The 19,240-nt window shown below is 39.0% G+C and overlaps 2 protein-coding genes and 1 non-coding gene across 3 annotated transcripts; all 3 read left to right on the plus strand.

The window, feature by feature from the left end:
* Nucleotides 1–462: 462 nt before the first annotated feature.
* kcnj8 (potassium inwardly rectifying channel subfamily J member 8) lies at nt 463–3,983 on the plus strand. The gene is made up of 2 exons (XM_053509134.1): nt 463–1,335; nt 2,681–3,983. The coding sequence occupies exons 1-2, from the start codon at nt 986–988 to the stop codon at nt 3,579–3,581; spliced, it is 1,251 nt and encodes a 416-aa protein (XP_053365109.1). The 5' UTR covers nt 463–985; the 3' UTR covers nt 3,582–3,983.
* A 2,119-nt stretch (nt 3,984–6,102) lies between these two features.
* Nucleotides 6,103–6,243, plus strand: LOC128534892 (U4 spliceosomal RNA). Its single transcript, XR_008361642.1, has one exon. It is a non-coding gene; the product is annotated as a U4 spliceosomal RNA (small nuclear RNA).
* A 556-nt stretch (nt 6,244–6,799) lies between these two features.
* On the plus strand, nt 6,800–17,480 carry cmasa (cytidine monophosphate N-acetylneuraminic acid synthetase a). The gene is made up of 8 exons (XM_053508959.1): nt 6,800–7,238; nt 7,319–7,461; nt 10,168–10,320; nt 10,458–10,591; nt 12,379–12,473; nt 12,586–12,757; nt 14,992–15,157; nt 16,909–17,480. Exons 1-8 carry the CDS (start codon nt 7,012–7,014, stop codon nt 17,097–17,099), a joined length of 1,281 nt encoding a protein of 426 aa, XP_053364934.1. The 5' UTR covers nt 6,800–7,011; the 3' UTR covers nt 17,100–17,480.
* The last annotated feature ends 1,760 nt before the right edge of the window (nt 17,481–19,240 follow it).

The following is a 19,240-nucleotide window of genomic DNA, read 5'->3' on the forward strand; positions in this document are numbered from 1 at the left end:
CATGCTAGTGGGTGGATTGTTTACACTACACTGTAAACGTTAATGTTTCGTGATGCCTTGCAATGGACTGGCATTATCCAGCAGGCACAGATGGGACTGTAAAAACTTGAGACATTCTTTGTGACCATTTAAAACCCTTAAAACATCTTCAAAAATGAAATAATAATAAATTTCAAGCCTCATACTAAACTCAGATTTAGGGCATCTTTACATAGTTACTGTATTAGTAACATCTCATTTTTGTGAAAACAACCACTTAATGAGTCTTGAGTTTAAAGACCTTTCACTCTTGAACTAAGGGGCTTGTTAGTGTTCCCGCAGGGTCTATTATATCTGGAGCCAGTATAAAGCATTTACTGTAGATTAATTAATGTAATATCCTCTAGCACCTTTTGTTTCGGAACACTGGTTCAAAACGACTTGGAAAGGCAAGCGTGCCTTGTATCGCCCCCTGCAGGCCACATTTAAAAGTGACAACTTTTCTGTCACAGCAGGAAAAAAAGCACTTCTTCCAAAAATTCGCATATCTGACCATTTTTTGTTTTGCATGGTTTGATTAAAAAAATGTAAATATTTAGCAGGTTATAATCGAGCATGTTGTGACGTGAGTTGCAGCTGTGTTGCTGTGTTGCTGTAGAGGTTTTCACGGGACAGTGACCGCCCCTGAGATGTGCGTCAACCGGAGCTGGACTTCTTGGAGCAGTTCCTCTGAAGTGTGTGGCTCGCAGCAAAAGTTTTTTTTTTTTTTTTTTTTGCACTCATCTCTTGTAGCGTCTCCAGACAGAAAAAAAAAATCCGTGCTTAGCTTTGGGACAGATGCAAAACATCTGCAGGGGTTAAACAGCTGGGATGTAAGACATCGGTGTACTGGAGAGCGCGCACCGGTTAGAGCCGCGCCCGTGTGTGAGTGAGTGAGTGAGTGTGAACTTATTTAATTATTTATTTATTTCTCCGAATTGCATGCGCGGTAACGTGCCGGGGAAGCATGCTGGCGCGAAAGAGCATCATACCCGAGGAGTTCGCGCTGCCCGCGCTGGCCTCGCGCGCGCCCCGGAAGCCGGTGTTCAGGGACCGCGTGAACAAGGCGCGCTTCATTGCCAAGAGCGGCGCGTGCAACCTGGCGCACAAGAACATCCGCGAGCAGGGCCGCTTCCTGCAGGACGTCTTCACCACGCTGGTGGACCTGAAGTGGCGCTTCACGCTCGTCATCTTCACCATGACCTTCCTGTGCAGCTGGCTGCTCTTCGCCATGATCTGGTGGCTCGTTGCGTTCGCGCACGGAGATCTGGATCTCACGCGTCAGCCTGGCGTCGAGCAGTGCGTCACCAACGTCAAGTAAGTCCAGGGCTAGGAACACGAAGCATGATGCGCATAATAGCCCACGCAATCCATAATAATAAGACTACTTTCAAAAGGTTTCGTGCATGAGCATGGGCAGATTGCATGCACGTCAATGTAGGGTCGAATAAAAATAAATAAAAAGTTTATATCTTTTGATTCTTCAGCTCTCTGGTGAAAAAAAATTTAAGTAATTTTTTTTTAGTCAACCCTTAACTAACACACAGTGTGACTGCAGAGTAATCCCTTATCCGTTATCACCCACATGAGCATGGGTTCCCTGTTGATCTGATCGTTTTGTACATATTTTCTCACACAATTCATACATTTCCATAATCGATTCTGTAAAATTACTCGTTAAAAGTGCTATACAAGTTAAATTTAATAGAAATAAATTAAATTAACAAATAAAAAACAAATCAATTACAAAACAATAATAAAACTTTTTTTTTTTTTTAGCTGTGAGACATCATAATTAACTCTACAAATTATTAACTAACCATCAACTAACCATCACCTTCTGCATATTAACACTTATGCTAGTACTAATAATAAAAGTCTGCGATGGATTGGCACCCTATCCAGGGTGTATCCTGCCTCGTGCCCTAAAGTCTCCTGGGATAGGCTCCAGGTCCCCCCACGAGTGATGATTGAGAGATGATATCATCTCATAGCAAAAAAATTTTTATGCATAATCTTATTTGCATGCAAATAAGAATTGTATAAATAAAGTACAGTTTCACAGGCAGTAGTGATCTAAAAGCATTACACAGGTTTCAGTCTTCGCCTGAGCCTCGTCAAATATTTAATGCTTTCAACTTCCTAACATGGTGATAACAGTGATACAAATTATTAACTAACCATCAACTAACCATCACCTTCTGCATATTAACACTAATGCTAGTACTAATTTTAAAATTCTGCGATGGATTGGCACCCTTTCCAGGGTGTACCCTGCCTCGTGCCCTAAGCCTCCTGGGATAGGCTCCAGGTCCCCTGAATGCAGGATAAAGCGGTATAGAAAATGAGTGAGTGAGCAATAAATAAAAGTAGAGTTAAGTACAATGTTTTTTTTAATGATGATTGACATATTGTGCTTGAAAGTTGTTATGATTCTGTCTCATTTTTGAACACAACATATGTTAGCTATTTAGGGCATATTTTCTGAGAAAGTTCAGTTATCACTGTTATCAACAGGTTAATAGGTTGAAAGGCCTGCAGAGCCTGAAACCTGTGTGATGTTTATAGATCACTCCTGCTTGTGAAACTTGATCCTTAAAAAACATGTAGTATTATTCTACAGTTCTTCCCTAAATAATGGTTATCTTATTTTCCCACACAGATCCTTCACTTCAGCTTTCCTGTTCTCCATCGAGGTGCAGGTTACTATAGGCTTCGGTGGCCGGATGATCACTGAGCAGTGTACGACAGCCATCACGTTGCTGATCGTGCAGAACATTGCCGGGCTCATCATCAACGCCGTCATGCTGGGATGCATCTTCATGAAGACGGCGCAGTCGCACAGGCGTGCCGAGACACTCATTTTCAGCCGGCAGGCTTGCATCGCTCTGCGAAACAGCCGCCTGTGCTTCATGATCCGCGTGGGTGACTTGCGCAAGAGCATGATCATCAACGCAGCTGTGCGTCTCCAGGTGGTGCGCAAGACCACCACGCCTGAGGGTGAGGTCATCCCTATACACCAGATCGACATCCAGAGCGAGAGCGCCGTCTCCAGTAACAGTATTTTCCTTCTGGCACCACTTATCATCTGCCATGTCATTGATAAAAACAGTCCACTTTATGATCTGTCAGCCATGGAGCTGCAGTGCAGTGACCTGGAAGTGATCGTCATCCTCGAGGGTGTCGTGGAGACCACGGGCATTACCACACAGGCACGCACTTCTTATGTGACTGAAGAGATCCAGTGGGGTCACCGTTTTGTGCCTATTGTGACTGAAGAGGAAGGGGTTTACTCAGTGGACTACTCTAAGTTCGGCAACACCGTGAAGGTCGCGACCCCACTCTGCAGCGCCCGCGAGCTCGACGAGAAGCCATCCATCCTCATCCAGACGATGCAGAAGAGTGAGCTGTCGCAACAGAACTCTCTACGTAAGAGAAACTCTATGCGCCGTAACAACTCCATGCGCAAGAACAACTCATTTCAGCGCAACAACCTGTCGTTACCCGTACCCAAAGTGCAGTTCTTCACACCTGAAGGGGGTCAGAATGTAGCCGTCACATGACACGAACAAGGCCGTTGTCAGGATTACGTAAGGTTCAGGGAGGCTCTATTCATGTCTTGCTCCACTGAACCGCTTCCTGTTGTTCTGTCTAACACTTATGTTATAAAGGAGCAGCAACTTCTGATTTGCTTTCTCCCTTTCCTATTTTACACAAATCAATTTAAAAAATACTTTTTAAAAAACAAAATAATGTTTGAGACAGAGAAAGAGGAATTCCTTGTCTCTCATATTATATGGCTATTTCTTATCTGTAGAGCACAGTTTCACTCTCCTGTATTATACTGTCTCAATGAAACCTGTAATATTGTCACCAGACTTGTACACAATTTAATTGTGCAATGTAATATGTATAAATAACTGTATAAATATGTTAAGATGCTCAATAAATAAGTTTGTCCTGCTGTTGTGTTTTCAATCTATTATTATTTACTGCTTTTAACTGGTTTAAATTCTAATATAGCTTGAATATTAATGATAAGGCATGTTAATATTAATTGATTTATGAGTTAACAATTAATATTTAGGATTCAGTGGATTCAATCAATTTAGGATTTAAATTTTCACGCTATTTAAAACAATAGCGTGAAAGATTTTGTTTTGCCGCTAGGGGGAGACATTGTCTCAGCTTTCATTTTTTAGGGAAACCCACATACTGTACTGTATAGGCAGGCTATACTGTATTGGCAAAAGTTTGTGGACACCTACAGCACTGTGTAAAAGTCTTAAGCTCACTCCTCATTTCTTCATATTAAATTACATTTCATTTTATTTCATTTGTAGGAGGATCACTTAAGCAAATAACTTAATACATAACATAGTTTTGTTGAAATATATTTATAATATACAGTATTTTTCTTTTTTTTTTTACTTAATTTTGTAACCATGTGCCCTAAGGGGTTCAGTGGTTAAAACATGGAGGTAGAATAGCTGGAGCTGGCATGATATAATTTTGCTGAAGCCCGGCGGCCATATTAGTGCACTCAAATTATTAGTGCATTGAATCCTGCCAGTACATTCTAGGTTTTGGAACTTGCTTTGCAATCATCAGCAAAAGGTATAGTGTCTCTAACACTAATAATCTGCTAATAGGATCAATTACTGCAAGTTTGTTGGGCTGATTGGTTTAGTTGCTCATGGAAATAGGTACATGTACTAACACTATCTTGTGTGTGTGTGGTGTTTATTGTAAGCAGCTTAAAACTTCTACTGTATCGTGTACAAGTTTCGTTAAAATATTACATAGTCTTGCATATTGCATTTGCTTTTTTATTTATTTCTTTTTCTTTTTACATTCATACACATATCCAGTTCTTTAGATTTTTTCAAAAGTGCCAAATATATGAATTTGATACTGGCTCGAAATTTCAAATGAGAAAAATATTAAATAAAATAAACAAAACAAATAAACAAATCAATCTTCCAGTGTGTAACATTTTTACCATTCATGTCTAAATTTTATATTGCGGAAGACTATTTTTTAATTTTTTAATTTTTTTATTTAAAAATTGTTTGAAACTGCTGTAGAAAAAAAGAAAAAATACAACCACAAAACACTACTAAATATGTAGAACAACTAATAGGACAAAAACAATAATGATCAAGTGTTTTGGAGGTGATTTATTTTATTTTATTATAAAAGGAGCCTTAAATTATCTGTACATAAATGTGAAAATTATTCATTGTTTTTGCATATCCAACTACCAGAAACAAACAAACAAAAAACATTACTTGTGAGTCACTGTACTGCAGGTCTAACACACCAATGTAAATGTTAATTAGATACTACCACTAATACTACTACTAGTAATAATAATAATGATTATAAATCATATGCTTTTGACTAACCCAGATTCATATACATAAATAAGTGGAAATCATATACACTTTCAATTTACTTCTCTGGATACCTCCATATTTCCTTTCTTTTGCAATATTTCACCAATATTTTAAATAATCATTCCCTACAGTACAAAGCGTATGTTTTTAAAGAATTAACGAGAATCACTCTTCATTCTCCCAACTATTTTAAAGCGGGTTTTGCATCTAAATGATTCAGATGTACTGTAAGTTTATTTGAAACTTAGTACACACTGCCACCTTGTGACCACCAGATGTATTATCGGGTCCAAAGCGGAATCGTATATAACGAAATGAAAGAAACAAACAGAATGACAAAAACACGGTTATGTTGCGGTAAACATGCGTAGTTATGTTATTCATGCCTGAAATGTTTCTTTTTTAAACTTGAAGTATTCTGAATTTAAAATATTCGTATATATGTTATTTAATTGATGACGTATGAACTCCCGTCATCCTTTGCGGCATGGCTTTTTAAAATTGTTTAAATTGTCCGGATTATACTAAGTTCTGAAATAGGTTTAAAACTTGGCTTAAGTTATAATTCTGTATTTAAAGTTTACTAGCATGTTATTTATGACTAGAGGAATGGTGGTTTTAAATCTACCGGTTGTGTGAGTCGTGTGCTGCGGAGTGGCCTGAGTGCTCCTCGGTGTATCTCGTCAGCTTTGCGCAGTGGCAGTATCGTAGCCTATGAGGTTTATCCGAGGCGCGATTATTGCTAGTTGAAAACTTTACCCAATACCCCGCCTTGACGACTTGAAATATAGTCGGCTATGGCAATTTTTGACGGTCTCTACGGAGACTGATTACTTGGTTAATGATAGAACATAAAAAAACTCTGGTAGTGAAATGTGACTTGATTTTGTAATATACTTCTCTACGGTAATTTTTCATTGGACACAGTCTCTGTCACTGAAGTAGTGATCTCCATTCTATATCCGGAGGCGGGACTTAACTGTTTGCTAAAGGTGCATGAATGAATCTTATTCAAAATAACCTCAATGCATATGTATTTACATATGCATTTTTAACCGTGAACAATTTCAGAACAACATTAGGCATGACGTATAAATACAGCATGCATGCATGACAACACCATGCAAAAAACGTATTTTCCAGGTACAGTCCGTGCAGCATATAGTTCATACACCCACGTGCATTTATTTCAGCAAAATAAAAAAAGTAAAAAATAAATAAACCCATAGTGCACGCGTGTGCGTCAAGTGCATATAAACACAGTTGCCTGAATTAACACATTTTTGGGAACGTGAGTATCAGGAGGTTTCTTCTATATAAACGCGGGAAAAAAATACTTTTAAATAAACAGCGCGCGCTGCAGAGAGGGATTTACGGTAAGCACTGTTGATGACGTCATGCCACGTTTGGTGCCCTGACTTGCGCGGAATTTCTGTTTCTAGATGTTGCTTTGAAAACAACCGGCTTTACTACATTTTTAAAAAGAATCCCAAGTGTGTCAAAGCGCTTTTCGGTGTTGCGCTGCAGTGTCCGAGTGTGTGTGTGTGTGTGAGAGAGAGAGAGAGAGAAAGAGAGATAAGGAGAGAGATAGAGAATGGCCTTGTCGAGGAAACATACTGTAGCTGAATCTTTAGAAGACTGTAACAACCACCCGAGCAAGAAGCGCAAGAGAGGAGTGGAGCAGAAGAGACACATCGCGGCGGTGATCCTGGCCCGGGGAGGCAGTAAAGGGATCCCTCTGAAGAACATCAAGCTGCTGGCTGGAGTCCCGCTCATCGGCTGGGTCTTACGAGCTGCTGGAGACTCCGGGGTGTTTGACAGGTAACACGACGCATCCGTCCTCTGTCCTGTCCTGTTTCTCTGTCCAGCAGTGTCACACCTCTCCTGGTCCATGTCCACAGTATCTGGGTGTCCACAGACCATGACGAGATCGAGAGGGTGGCACAGAACTGGGGTGCTGAGATCCACAGAAGGAGTCCAGAAGTGTCCAAGGACACCTCGACATCACTGGAGACCCTGCAAGAGTTCTCCAGACTTCATCCAGGCAAGAACTTCTAGTTCTTCTGTGCTCTTCTGTACATTTATCAAATTCATATTCACATTTTAGTCATTACGTACTCAACTATACAGAGAAGTATAATATACAGTGAAATGCTTAAACCACAAAGGAAAGAGGAGATAGAATAAGAGGATAGAAAAATTAAATGGATTTCCCTGCAGTAACATTGGATTAATTCCCTCTCCGTCCCGCAAAAAAAAAAAAATCCCAGCAGTGTTTGACTTCGTGATACTTAGTCTAAGGATCTATATAATGATGAAAACTTCAAAGGATTTTTGCAAGTCGCTTTGGATAAGAGAATCTGCTAAATTCATCCGTCCATCCATTAATTCATCCATCCATCCATCCATCCATCCAGCAACCTCTGTAGTCCAACTAGGGACCATGGAGGCCATTGGTGATCTTATTTATTTCCATTTTGTACGGCCATGGTAGGACCTCCGGTTGACATTCACACACACTTTCACACATTACGGGCAATTTGGGAATGCCAATTAGCCTAATCTGCAAAACCCAGAGGAAGCCCACCAAGCATGGGGAGAACAACCAAACTCCATACACACAGACCCGACGTGGGAATCGAACCCAGGACCTGGAGGTGCAAGGGGACAGTGGTACCACTAAGCCTCCGTGCCACTATCTGCTAAATGGTTTAATGTAAATGTAAAAAATTGTACAACATTTTTTTGTAAAATATAAAAACATAAGTAATTAAAAATTTTGTAATCTAAAATGCAAAATTCATACACACGGACCTGAGGCAGGACTCAAACCCAGACCCTGAAGGTGCACAGTTACAGTGCTAAGCATTATGCCACTGTGCCACCTCATAGTATGATATACAGTAAAATGCTTAAACAACTGTTCGTGATCCTAAAAAAAGGAAAGTTGAGATAGATTAGGAGGATGGAAAGATAGATTTCCCTGCAATAATAGAATGTTTAGAATAGAATGAAAGTGAGTTCTCATTTATGTGTAAATGATAACCAGCAATGTGTAACATATGAGTCATGTATCAAATAATTTAAAGCAAAGCACCCTTTTTTCTCATTAAAATGAATCTTTTGAATTTAAAACATTGTAGGAAAAGCCTCCCTTATATGAACATTGCAGAAGCAAACATTGCCAACCTATTTACACTTTATGGCCAAAAATTTGGACTTCAACCCATTCCGCCCATATGTGGTTCTGCCACAAAGCTAGAAGCACACAATTGTACTGAAGTCTTTGTATACTGTAGCTTTAGAATTTCCTTTCACTGAAACTAAAGAAGCCCAACCCTGTTCAAGCATGACAGTACACCTGTTCACAAAAAAGACTACATATAGAAATGGTGTGTTAAGGTAAGAGTAAAAGAACTTGAGTGTCCTGATCTCAACCACAATGAACATGGTTGGGATGAACGTCATCTTGTCATCAGCGCCTGATCTCACTAATGCTGTTATACCTGAATGACCACAAATCCCCACTGCCATTCTCCAAAATCTATAGTAAAGCCTTTCCAGATGATTGGAATTTATTATAAATGGAAAGGCGGACTTAATCTGGAATGGGATGTTTGAGAAGCAGGAATGTTGTTCACAGTCATTTATCTAGGTAGTGTATAATCACAATTAAGTCAATTTCTCAATGAAGTGCAATTTCTGCATATTTATAGGTAAATTAACTTCAACTCCAGGCTTCAAGTGCAAGGTGGTGAATGCTTAAGCAACACACTGTATAGTAATAAGCTGCAGTTTGTTCATACGATATGTGTTCAGGTAATTTTTTTAGTGGGCTGATGCACTTTTAGAGCATTAGGCTGTATATGTGACCTTTAACCCTTGAGTTAAAGTGAATGGATACATTGGGACACGTTCACTAAAGCCCAATCCCAATTCTACCCCTTACCCCTTCCCCTACCCCTTCCCCTACCCCTCGCCCCTTCCCCTTGTCCCTTAAAACGAAGTGGAAAGGGGAAGGGTTAAAATATTTCCCCTAAGGAATGGGACACCACTACAACACTGTTATACGTCATCATACGTATCCGTTCATTTACATGTACACATACAGTATGGCCGTAAGCAAAACAAACAATGCGTTATCAAAAGCTCGGCAAACTGCCGTGCTACTGAACTTTTATATTTGTTTGTAGCATGTAGTAAAGTGTATATGACATAAAAATATATTTTTGTAATATTGCGCAATCGGCGCTATCCGCTAGCAAACTTTAGCGTTTTTTTTGCAAACGTTTTTTTACAAAACATCACCATAAACACAAACACAAGACTAAAATTAATATACATATAATAAAAACTTGTCATAAAAATCCTTATTAATGGCAAAAAATCGTTAAATTTACGGGTCTGCTTGCTCGAGTGAGCGGCCATCTTGAAAATTTCGTTAGCCCTTCGTTTGAAGTGAGGTCCCGAAAAATCTTCGTTTGGAGGGCTATCTGGCCCTTCCCCTTACCCCTACCCCTCCAACCTAAAGAGAAATGAGACACCCCTACCCCTTCACGTGAACGCGCCAAACGGAGGGGTAGGGCTAAGTGTAGGGGTAAGGGGTAGAATTGGGATTCACCTTAAGTCTACCATTTGATATCATATTTCCAAGTTTAAGATCCTAATACAGTGTGTAATCAGTGTGCGAGTGTATTGTTTCATTGTCACTCTCATGTGTATTTAACGTGTGTTTGGTGGCATCCTGTAGAAGTAGATGTCATCTGTAACATCCAGGCCACCTCACCGTGCCTTCACCCGCACCACCTAAAAGAGGCTGTGGAGAAGATAACCAAACAAGGCTTTGAATCGGTCTTCTCCGTCGTCCGCCGGCACCACTTCCGCTGGCAGGAGATAAAAGGAGGTTTGACGAAATAATTTTTTTTCAAGTCTGAATTTAGACGATTTACTAAATTTATTGCTTTAGAGTTCAGTCAGACTGACCTAGTCTTGGTAGTATTAACTTATTAGATATGGCCTCTGTGTTTTCTCTTCCCAAAGAAATTAAATGCACATGTGCTCTGAACCTGGACCCATGCAAGAGACCTCGTCGTCAAGACTGGGATGGAGAACTCTGCGAAAACGGCTCCTTTTACTTCGCTACCAAAGATCTTGTTACCAAAGGGCTCCTGCAGGTGGGCTATGGCTAGATATATTGTTGTATAGCAGCGCTCCAGACAAACGTGAACTCATGGTGGACTCATGTAGCCATAATCAGAGGCCTTACGTACCAGAGACTGAATACTGACGGCATCCAGCTGGGACCTTTGAACCTGCGAATTATGACAAATCGACTCAATCTCTGAGCCAGGATTTGGACAGACAGGGAGTGAGAAAAGAACCAGGCATTTTTCATTTGGCCGATTTAGTTTTTTGCCAGTCCTTAAGGTTCCTTGACTCAAATTAGCTAACTTTAGCTTGCTCGCTCGCCAGCTACGATGTGCTTCAAAAGCTAACAAGGGGAAAAAAGGGGAAAGAAAAAGGAATATTCTTAACATTGTTAAATTTTTAACATTGATCAGAAAATACTGCAGATTAGTTTGTCGGAGTTATCTGGGAATTTGCACATCAAATTCTGCTCCAAACTCAAAAAAGGCCGTTAGCTAACTACAGGGGATCAAGTCTGGAATCACTTTAAAATTTTTGCGTTTTACAGCTTAGCAGGTTTAACAACAATCGTTTAAAATGGGTTCAACTAGAGTGGTCGATAACCTTACATCAAAAACCACAAGAAGGAAGTACATCATTACTTCTAATAAAATAATAATTAAATAAAAAGAGAAAAAATACAACAATAAGATAATTTAAATAAGCTTAACACATACATAATACATGACACATATCCAAGTGATAATCAGTGCTTCGTAAAACTAAAGAGCGGTGTTTTCATAGCATCAGTGTCCTTGAGATGAAGACGTTTTACTGATGCAGTGAGGTTATACTCCATCACAGAAGGGGCGTGTATGACGAGCCTGTACTTCTGCCCTACTAGTGACTGTGAGATGATGCATATTGTGATGTCATACTCTGATCGTGTCACAGTTGTTCCTCATCAAATTTAATCCTTATTTAGCTTCACAGCGTTCAATAATGAAAAACGCTGAACTGACAATTTACTGATGAACTGACATGTTCAAGATGTACTCTCATGCCAGCGGGCAGTCGAGAGAGTCTATAACAGCAGTAAAGATACCTCCTTTTTTTTTTTTTCCCTGCATGTTTTAGTGTTTTCTCAGCTCCCAGCTTCAATTTATTAATTGAACTTGGTGTGATTGAAAAGGGAAAACAAAAAAATGTGGTCGTCCAGGACCAGAGTTGATAACCAGTGTTTAATGGGTTCAAGCAATGTCAGGGCATCAACAACTTGGCGCAGGCTGAATATGAAAAGCAAGTACTCCGTATAACAATTCTACAAAGCAACTTTCTGAATATTTGTTTCTCTATTACTACAGAACTGCAAGCCAGTGAGCTGTTTGAGATTTAGTTAGAATTAGGAATCAGAATACCTTCATGCACATTTGTTTGTCGTGAGCATTTCTCATTTATATGGTCCTTTTGGTGTTCTTGTTCATATTCATCATTCTTCTTCTTCTTTTTCTTCTTCTTCATTGTAATTACTTATTCTCATTTTTATAATTTTTTCCCCCCTAAGATAAATCTTGCAAACCATCTGAAGGCCATGCAGACTTATTGCTCGATCTTTAACCTTTGGGAAAATTTTTTTATGTTTTATGTTTCTATTTCAGTCGTTTCTGAAATGATAAAAGAATCTTTAACACATCAAAGTTTAATCCAAGTCAGAAGCCTATTGTCCATTACGAACTTCACTGAGGACACTGTCTTAGACTCAATCTCGGGGTGCTTCACATTTATTTACTTTTTATTTTTAACTATCATTTTAATTTGGTGAATTTTCTTTTAGGGAGGGGAGATGTGCTACTTTGAAATGCAGCCGGAGTATAGCGTTGATATCGATGTTGATATCGACTGGCCTGTAGCAGAACAGAGAGTCCTCAGGTATACTGTCAGCATTACTGAATAACACTATGAGGAACAACCTGCAAATCAACATGATATAATGTGTGTACTGTATGTGTGTGTGTGTGTGTGTGTGTGTGTGTGCATGCAGATTTGGTTACTTTGGCAAGGATAAGCCGGACTCAGTGCGCTTGCTCCTGTGCAACGTGTCTGGCTGCCTGACAGATGGACAGGTCTATCTGTCCTCAGCGGGGGAGGAGATGCTGTCTATCAACACCAGAGACCTGACTGGCATCCGCATGCTAAAGGAAGAAAAAATCGAGGTTGGTTAACATTGCTGTTTAAGCTGACCTGTGATCAGTGTACTCAGAGCCACACCTTATTAAACAGTCTGTATTTGTTGAAGGTTGGACAGTTGAGGATGTCACTTTTAAAGGCTAAGTAGGACATACAGCATATTCATATACGACTGACTCAAGATCCAGTCTGACAACACTCCACCTTTGGAACGTTAGAGAAAAGCAGTTAAGAATGTAGATTTTCGGGTTGTTTCATTTCTGTATTTAAAGCTTTGTCAGGGTAAAATATGTTTTTTTTTTGTTTTTTTTTAAGTCACACCTACATAGGTAACATTTCTCATTCAAATGACCTGGCTTTTAGTGCATCCTGCTCTCATCAAGCAGAACAAGCCTTCACTACAAAATCACACTATTTACAAAGATTGAATAGCCATACTATAAAAACAATTATTATTATTATTATTATTATAAAAAATATTTATATTAGTATTAAGTAAATTGAGTATTTGATGCCTGTGCACTCGTGAGTGTTAAGAAATTTACTGCGCCATTTGTTGAAATTTGATTTGAACTGATGTTTTTTTTCAAGGTCGATTTTTATTCCTTATATTATTATTTTTATAAAATAATTCAAATTTCAAATTAGCATATCTTCCCTTCCCGTGGGACGATTGCAATAATTCTTTCAGTAGTTTTTACGTGATGCGTGCAGAAACAAACTAAATAAAATAAAAATAATGATTTTGATGTGTTATTACCCCCCCCCCCCATCAATTTTTTTTTCAAAATATCTTTAATGTACAGACACACCAACTTGACAGTTTTATTATATGTATAGATAAAGGCCATATAGATTATTTCCACTAGATGGCATGGTGACTCCAGCATGCACAATTGAGAGCACAGGGAGAAGAATAAACCAGGGAATTAATGACCTTCAGTCCAGAAATCGATCGATCAAAGTCCACCTTAAAAAAAAAGGATCGGTTTTTTGAAATGCATTTAGAGGAAATCATGGAATTGTGTTTGATTTATAATAAAGTCAAATAACAAAAACAACAACAACAACAATAATAATAATAATAGTAGTAATAATAATAATAATACATTTATTTAAAATACAATACAGTAGACAAGACAATGTGCAAGATAATGGGGAAACAGTTAAAAGACAGTATAAAAGTTCTACGGGCAAAAGTACAACAAGAAGATATTGCATTATATTGACGATAAACTGCAATGTATAGTGAGGAGTCTGATGGATTGTGGGAAGAAGCTGTTACACAGTCTGGTTCTGTTACTTCAGTACCATGCTCCTGAAGGCAGATGCAGTGTGTCATGTACATGTACATGATGGAGGAATGAGGGACCCTGATGATTTTCACTACGTATCCGCTGCAGGGTCTTGTAATTTCTTGTGAAATTTTTCATTGTAAATTAAAGTTTAGTGATCATTTAGCATTAACATCTCCATTGGCAAATCCTTGTATTGTTTAAGCTTCCTGGCTTTGCCTATTTTTTTCATGCATGCTTTTTTGTGCAAGTGAGAAAAGAAAGCAAAGAAAGGAAAAAATATATATATTTTTAAATAAAGAAAAAGCAACAGCAGTTTAAATAGTCCAGAATGCTTGGAAAAGACGGCCATGTGGTATTTTTGGAAAGTGACTTAACTTCCAGGAAAAAATGCCTTTAAAGTCTGAGGACTCATGAGTGCCTTCTCAATCTTGTACCCACACCCTTTTCCGTCCCAGTTTCAATGTGGTTACTGAATTCTTTACTGAATAATCTGCTTAAGGATAAATAGCTGAGACCATGAAAATGTGAACATGTATGCTTATACTTTGAACATGCTTTAATTTTATTCCTTACTGGAAACACCTTGGGAAATTCCTATATCTGTATAGCAGCTGCTTCGCTATTTTATCAGCTCAGATAAGGTTTATTGCACATCATTTGGTAGAGCAACATAACTGCACACATCAATGTGAATTTTTTTTTTTAAAGGATAAATGTATAATAATAAAACCCAATCCCTATTAAATCCTATTCCCTTGAGGATCAAGTGAACAGTTTTCTCATCGACATGATACACAGTTTTTAAGCTAGGACATCAAGTACCACTGTTGAAACATAGAGCAGTTCCAGATAAGCCTGGTTGTATTCACAGAAACAAATCTGACTAGGAATTACAATACGCCATATTCCTAGCATGTCGCGTAATCCATCGTGTAAAAAAAATAATTTAAAACTCTCCACAGGTGATCCTTCTATCATCCAGTGACGACCCAGTTCCAGATGTGTTTGTAGAGAAACTGTACAAGAAAACAGGTTGTAAAGTCAGGCATCTGGGAAAGGAAAGAAAAGTGGAGCTGGACAAACTGCTGGCGAAGAAGAAGCTGAAGTGGAGAGAAGTGGCCTATATAGGTAAGCATGGGAACTACTCTATCTAAGCAAGTGAAAATGTATCTTTAGAAACTATATATATAACTAAATATACTGTACACCCAAAAGTTCTCCTTTTGTGCCACCAAAAAAGCTCTAATAGCTTGAGACTCTAGAAGACCTCTGAAAATGTGCTGTGGTATTTGGCACCCGGACACACTTGTTTGTCCAGGACTTAAAAATAGATGCTCGATTGGATTAACATCTGAGGAATTCTGAGGCCAGGTTAACAAACTTGAACTCTTTTCCTGTTAAGCCCCATACACAGCAAGCAGCAGAGGTGGGTAGTAACAAGTTACATTTACTCCGTTACATTTACTTATGTCACTTAAAAAAAAAAAAGAAAATTCTATAAGTAGTTTTACTGCACAATACTTTTTACTTTTAGAAATGCTACTCTTACTCCGCTACATTCGGCTACACTCGACTCCTCACTTCTCTAACCATTTATTCTACACATTAGATATTCTTTATTTTTGCTAGAGAAAGGCAGCTGGTAGATCTACCACATGACTGTGTTTCCACCAATCACACAGAGCAACAATAATTACATGTAGTCGTATCTTAAGCCATGGTAGACGTAAACATGACACGGTTACTTTAGCTGTTTTATTTAATGTTGCAATGTTAAAATATATATTATCCCTAGAATTGTTTCCAATTCCTCCCCGTCACTAAGGGGCTCCCACATTAAGGCTACTACTACCACTCAGTCCACCGAACCACGTGATGCTAGCCGACCCTATTTTTTCGAATTGCTCGCTCACGCACCGTTGGGGCGGTGTTACACACTCGGAGGACAGCGCTATCCGCTCCCTCCCTTGCGTAAGCTCACAGACGCCCCTAATTGGTTGTAAAGCTGTGATTAATGTGGGAGCACTGAGTACCTCATCCCTCCTCTCTGAGAGAGCTCGGCCAATCAGCTCTCTCTAGACCTCCGGCTGCGAGAGGTAACAGCATCACCCGGGGATCGAATTCGCGATAGGGCAAGCACTACTTTTTACTTCTACTTGAGTAATATTATTTTGAAGTACAGTTACTCTTACTTGAGTACAATTTTTGGCTACTCTACCCACCTCTGGCAAGCACAGCAAGCTGTGGTGCTCTGGGTTTTCTGGTACCTTTCTCTCATAGGCAGATATATTAACCTTTTTTTTCACAATTTGTCCTACATGGGCTTTTCTTTGGGATCAGACTGGCCTTTGTTCCCCACAAGCATAGATGAGTCTTGGGTATCCATGATCCTGTCACCACTTAACTGGTGTATAGTTGAATCAATGTTATTCCATTCACTTTTCTGTGGTTTTCGTGTCATGGCTAATCAATATGTATGGAAAAAAAGGAACGGGATCCCTGGTTTCCTCCCCAGTCCAAATGCATGCAGTGTAGACTGATTTGTGTTTCTGTACTGCGTTTGTTTGCGTGTGCACTTAGGGCACAAGGCTGGGTATACCCTGCCACAAGTTGCCTTGGATATGCTCCATGCTCCCCTACACAAGATAAGCTGCCTATATTGTATAGGATTTCAACATAATTAACACTAATTATGACACCTGGTTGATTTACTACTTGGTCTCTGAAACAGCAAAACACTCACTCATCCAAGCAGATACAGTTAAAGTTAAGTTACAGTGTGTTCGAAAGGGGCCAGAAATCTAATACTGTAGCTCTCCAAGTGATCCTACTAAAACATAAAACAAAAACAGTCTGTTCAAAATCTGTCCTCTCTACAGGTAATGATGTGCCAGATGTGGACTTCCTGAACCTGGCTGGTCTGAGCGCAGTGCCCTTGGACGTCCCCATGGTGGTTCTGAATGCAGCTAAATACCCGTGCCAGAGAGCAGCAGGACGTGGGGCTCTCAGGGAGTTCATCGACCACATTCTCCTGATGAAGAAAGAGGCTAAATGTCAGAACCTAATTTAAGTTTTAAATCATGCATCTTGACTGGGTTTCAGCTGTAGACTGCACTCTTAAACTGTTTTATAATTGTTGTGTTAAAGAATAATTATGCTGTTAAAGGAAAAAGGTAATGAGTGGGATATTCTGTAATGCTGCTTTGTGTAGTATGGTAATATGGTAATAATGAAGGTTTCTGTGCGGAAGTACTATTCTCTATTTAGTATTTAATCAGTCACTAGGCATTATTTAAACACTAGGGGGCAACCTTGCACATAGAATCAGGTTATTTGATGGAAATTAAACTGTGATTATACTTGTTCAGGCATGAGCTGCTGTGTCCTTTAGGATTACTCTATAGTGCATAATTTAATCATCAGGTCTGGTTCAGTTCATTAAAAAATAAAAGTTTTACACCATCGCATTGGCATTGGCAGCACAGTTCTCATGATGTTGCATGCATTTTGTAAAAGTCCTAATTTCCCCTGATAATATGCAGTATACAGTACTTCTCTGTACATGCACATGTGACTGATAAATGGACTATTAAATTTAAGAATTGACTGGTGTCTGTTTTATTGATTTGATAACATTTTTTTCAAAAAGGAGTAATGCAATTCCTATTCATTATACAGTACATAATCACTATGGAGGATAGATATTCTAGATAAGGCTGGGGATGAAAAAAAACAAAACACATGAGTAGCAACATGAGTCAGAAAATACCAAAAATATGAACAGGCTAAAAAGCTGTTTTAATGATTCAATAAATCACCAAAACAGATTAAATTGAAGAACATTGGGTCCTCAGGAATACAGAACAGCCAGCAGTTATTCCTCTTTTACATTTTGGAGCCTAGTGCAAGACTGTATCACCTGCATTTCTTGCTCAAATATTTTATATGTTTTTTTAATTTTTGACTATCACTGCTAAAATAATACCAAAGGCTATTTAGTCATTTATATTAATTCCATATGGTGTCTGTGTTTCTGGTCAATCCAACCCCATGTCAAACCTTTACATGTTTAATAGATGATTATCAGCAGCAACTTAGGCTAAATGTAACAAAACTCTTTCAGACAGACGTGTTTCTGAAAATATTCAAGGGGTGTTCAAGTCAAACTGAGACTTTTCACTGTGCAGAATAACAACACAGTTATGACAGTAAAAACTGCCTTTATTTCTCTATATAATCCCCTGCTACAGTTTTACTAGTGCTTGGATACCATCAATGTAGGAAGCCTTCTCAGAACGTCAGAGCCATGATTAAACTGCTTGCTTCAAGGCAGAAACGCTGGACTCCCTGGAACTCCTTTAATGGTGAAAATACGTGAAAATGGTTCGAAACAAGATCACGACTATACGGGGGATGAAGCAATGACTCTCAGCTGAGTTCCTGTAATGTGCAAGTGGTGTTGTTAAATGATTGTGTTTACAGTTCCCACAGACTGATGCATCTCTTCCGCAAGTTGATGGCAAGTTATTTGTCGATTTTCAAGGATCAGGTGTTTTACTCGTTAAATGAGCTACTTTGGCCAGGAGTGTCATTTACAGATGTATAGCCTTGTTTAAAACTTTTGCACCATTCAAATCTTTTACAAAGAGTCTCATCACTGTTCGAAGTCTTCTATAAATGTCAATCAGTTTTACACCTTCATTGACACGTCCCAGTTTGACTTGAACACCTCTCATAGTTTTTTACATAGAGTCAGTTGAGCATATGGTTATCATGCATGATCATACAAAAGCGTTAACAAAGAGATAAAAAGTTAAGACCAGAATCCTTCATGCTGCTTCAAATCTAGTTAGTTCAGTTAGTTTAGCTCTGATAAATTCAGGAAAAAAATGTAATATATGAGATATGATACTTGAAACCATCTCCTCTGGTAAGTGATTTTTAAGAACAGCATTAATGACAGCTCAAGATGGCTGTGGGAGGAAAAGCCATCAGCCTCAATTGACTCCGCTTATGTTTCTTCATTTGCAATTCTGATTAATCTGCTCGCCCTGTGTGAGAGGGCGAACCCAATTAACTTCCTCTCCGTGTGGTTCATAACGTCAGTGTGTTCATATCGTCTGCATGCACTCCAACCTGTAGCACGACCAGACTTGTAGCAGATGTAAGGAGCTTTGTGGATGGTAAGTCTGTCCCTACAGTATGTACTTT

Source organism: Clarias gariepinus, chromosome 12 (assembly GCF_024256425.1).
Source record: "Clarias gariepinus isolate MV-2021 ecotype Netherlands chromosome 12, CGAR_prim_01v2, whole genome shotgun sequence".
Classification (NCBI taxonomy): Eukaryota; Metazoa; Chordata; class Actinopteri; order Siluriformes; family Clariidae; genus Clarias; species Clarias gariepinus.

What these genes read in the sequence shown, in the direction of transcription:
- kcnj8 (XM_053509134.1), top strand. Translation starts at nt 986, where the DNA reads ATGCTGGCGCGAAAGAGCATCATACCCGAGGAGTTCGCGCTGCCCGCG. An exon ending in CAGTGCGTCACCAACGTCAA is followed by an intron (nt 1,336 to 2,680) that starts GTAAGTCCAGGG and finishes TTTCCCACACAG; the next exon opens with ATCCTTCACTTCAGCTTTCC.
- cmasa (XM_053508959.1), top strand. Translation starts at nt 7,012, where the DNA reads ATGGCCTTGTCGAGGAAACATACTGTAGCTGAATCTTTAGAAGACTGT. An exon ending in GTTCTCCAGACTTCATCCAG is followed by an intron (nt 7,462 to 10,167) that starts GCAAGAACTTCT and finishes GGCATCCTGTAG; the next exon opens with AAGTAGATGTCATCTGTAAC. An exon ending in GAGAGAAGTGGCCTATATAG is followed by an intron (nt 15,158 to 16,908) that starts GTAAGCATGGGA and finishes TCCTCTCTACAG; the next exon opens with GTAATGATGTGCCAGATGTG.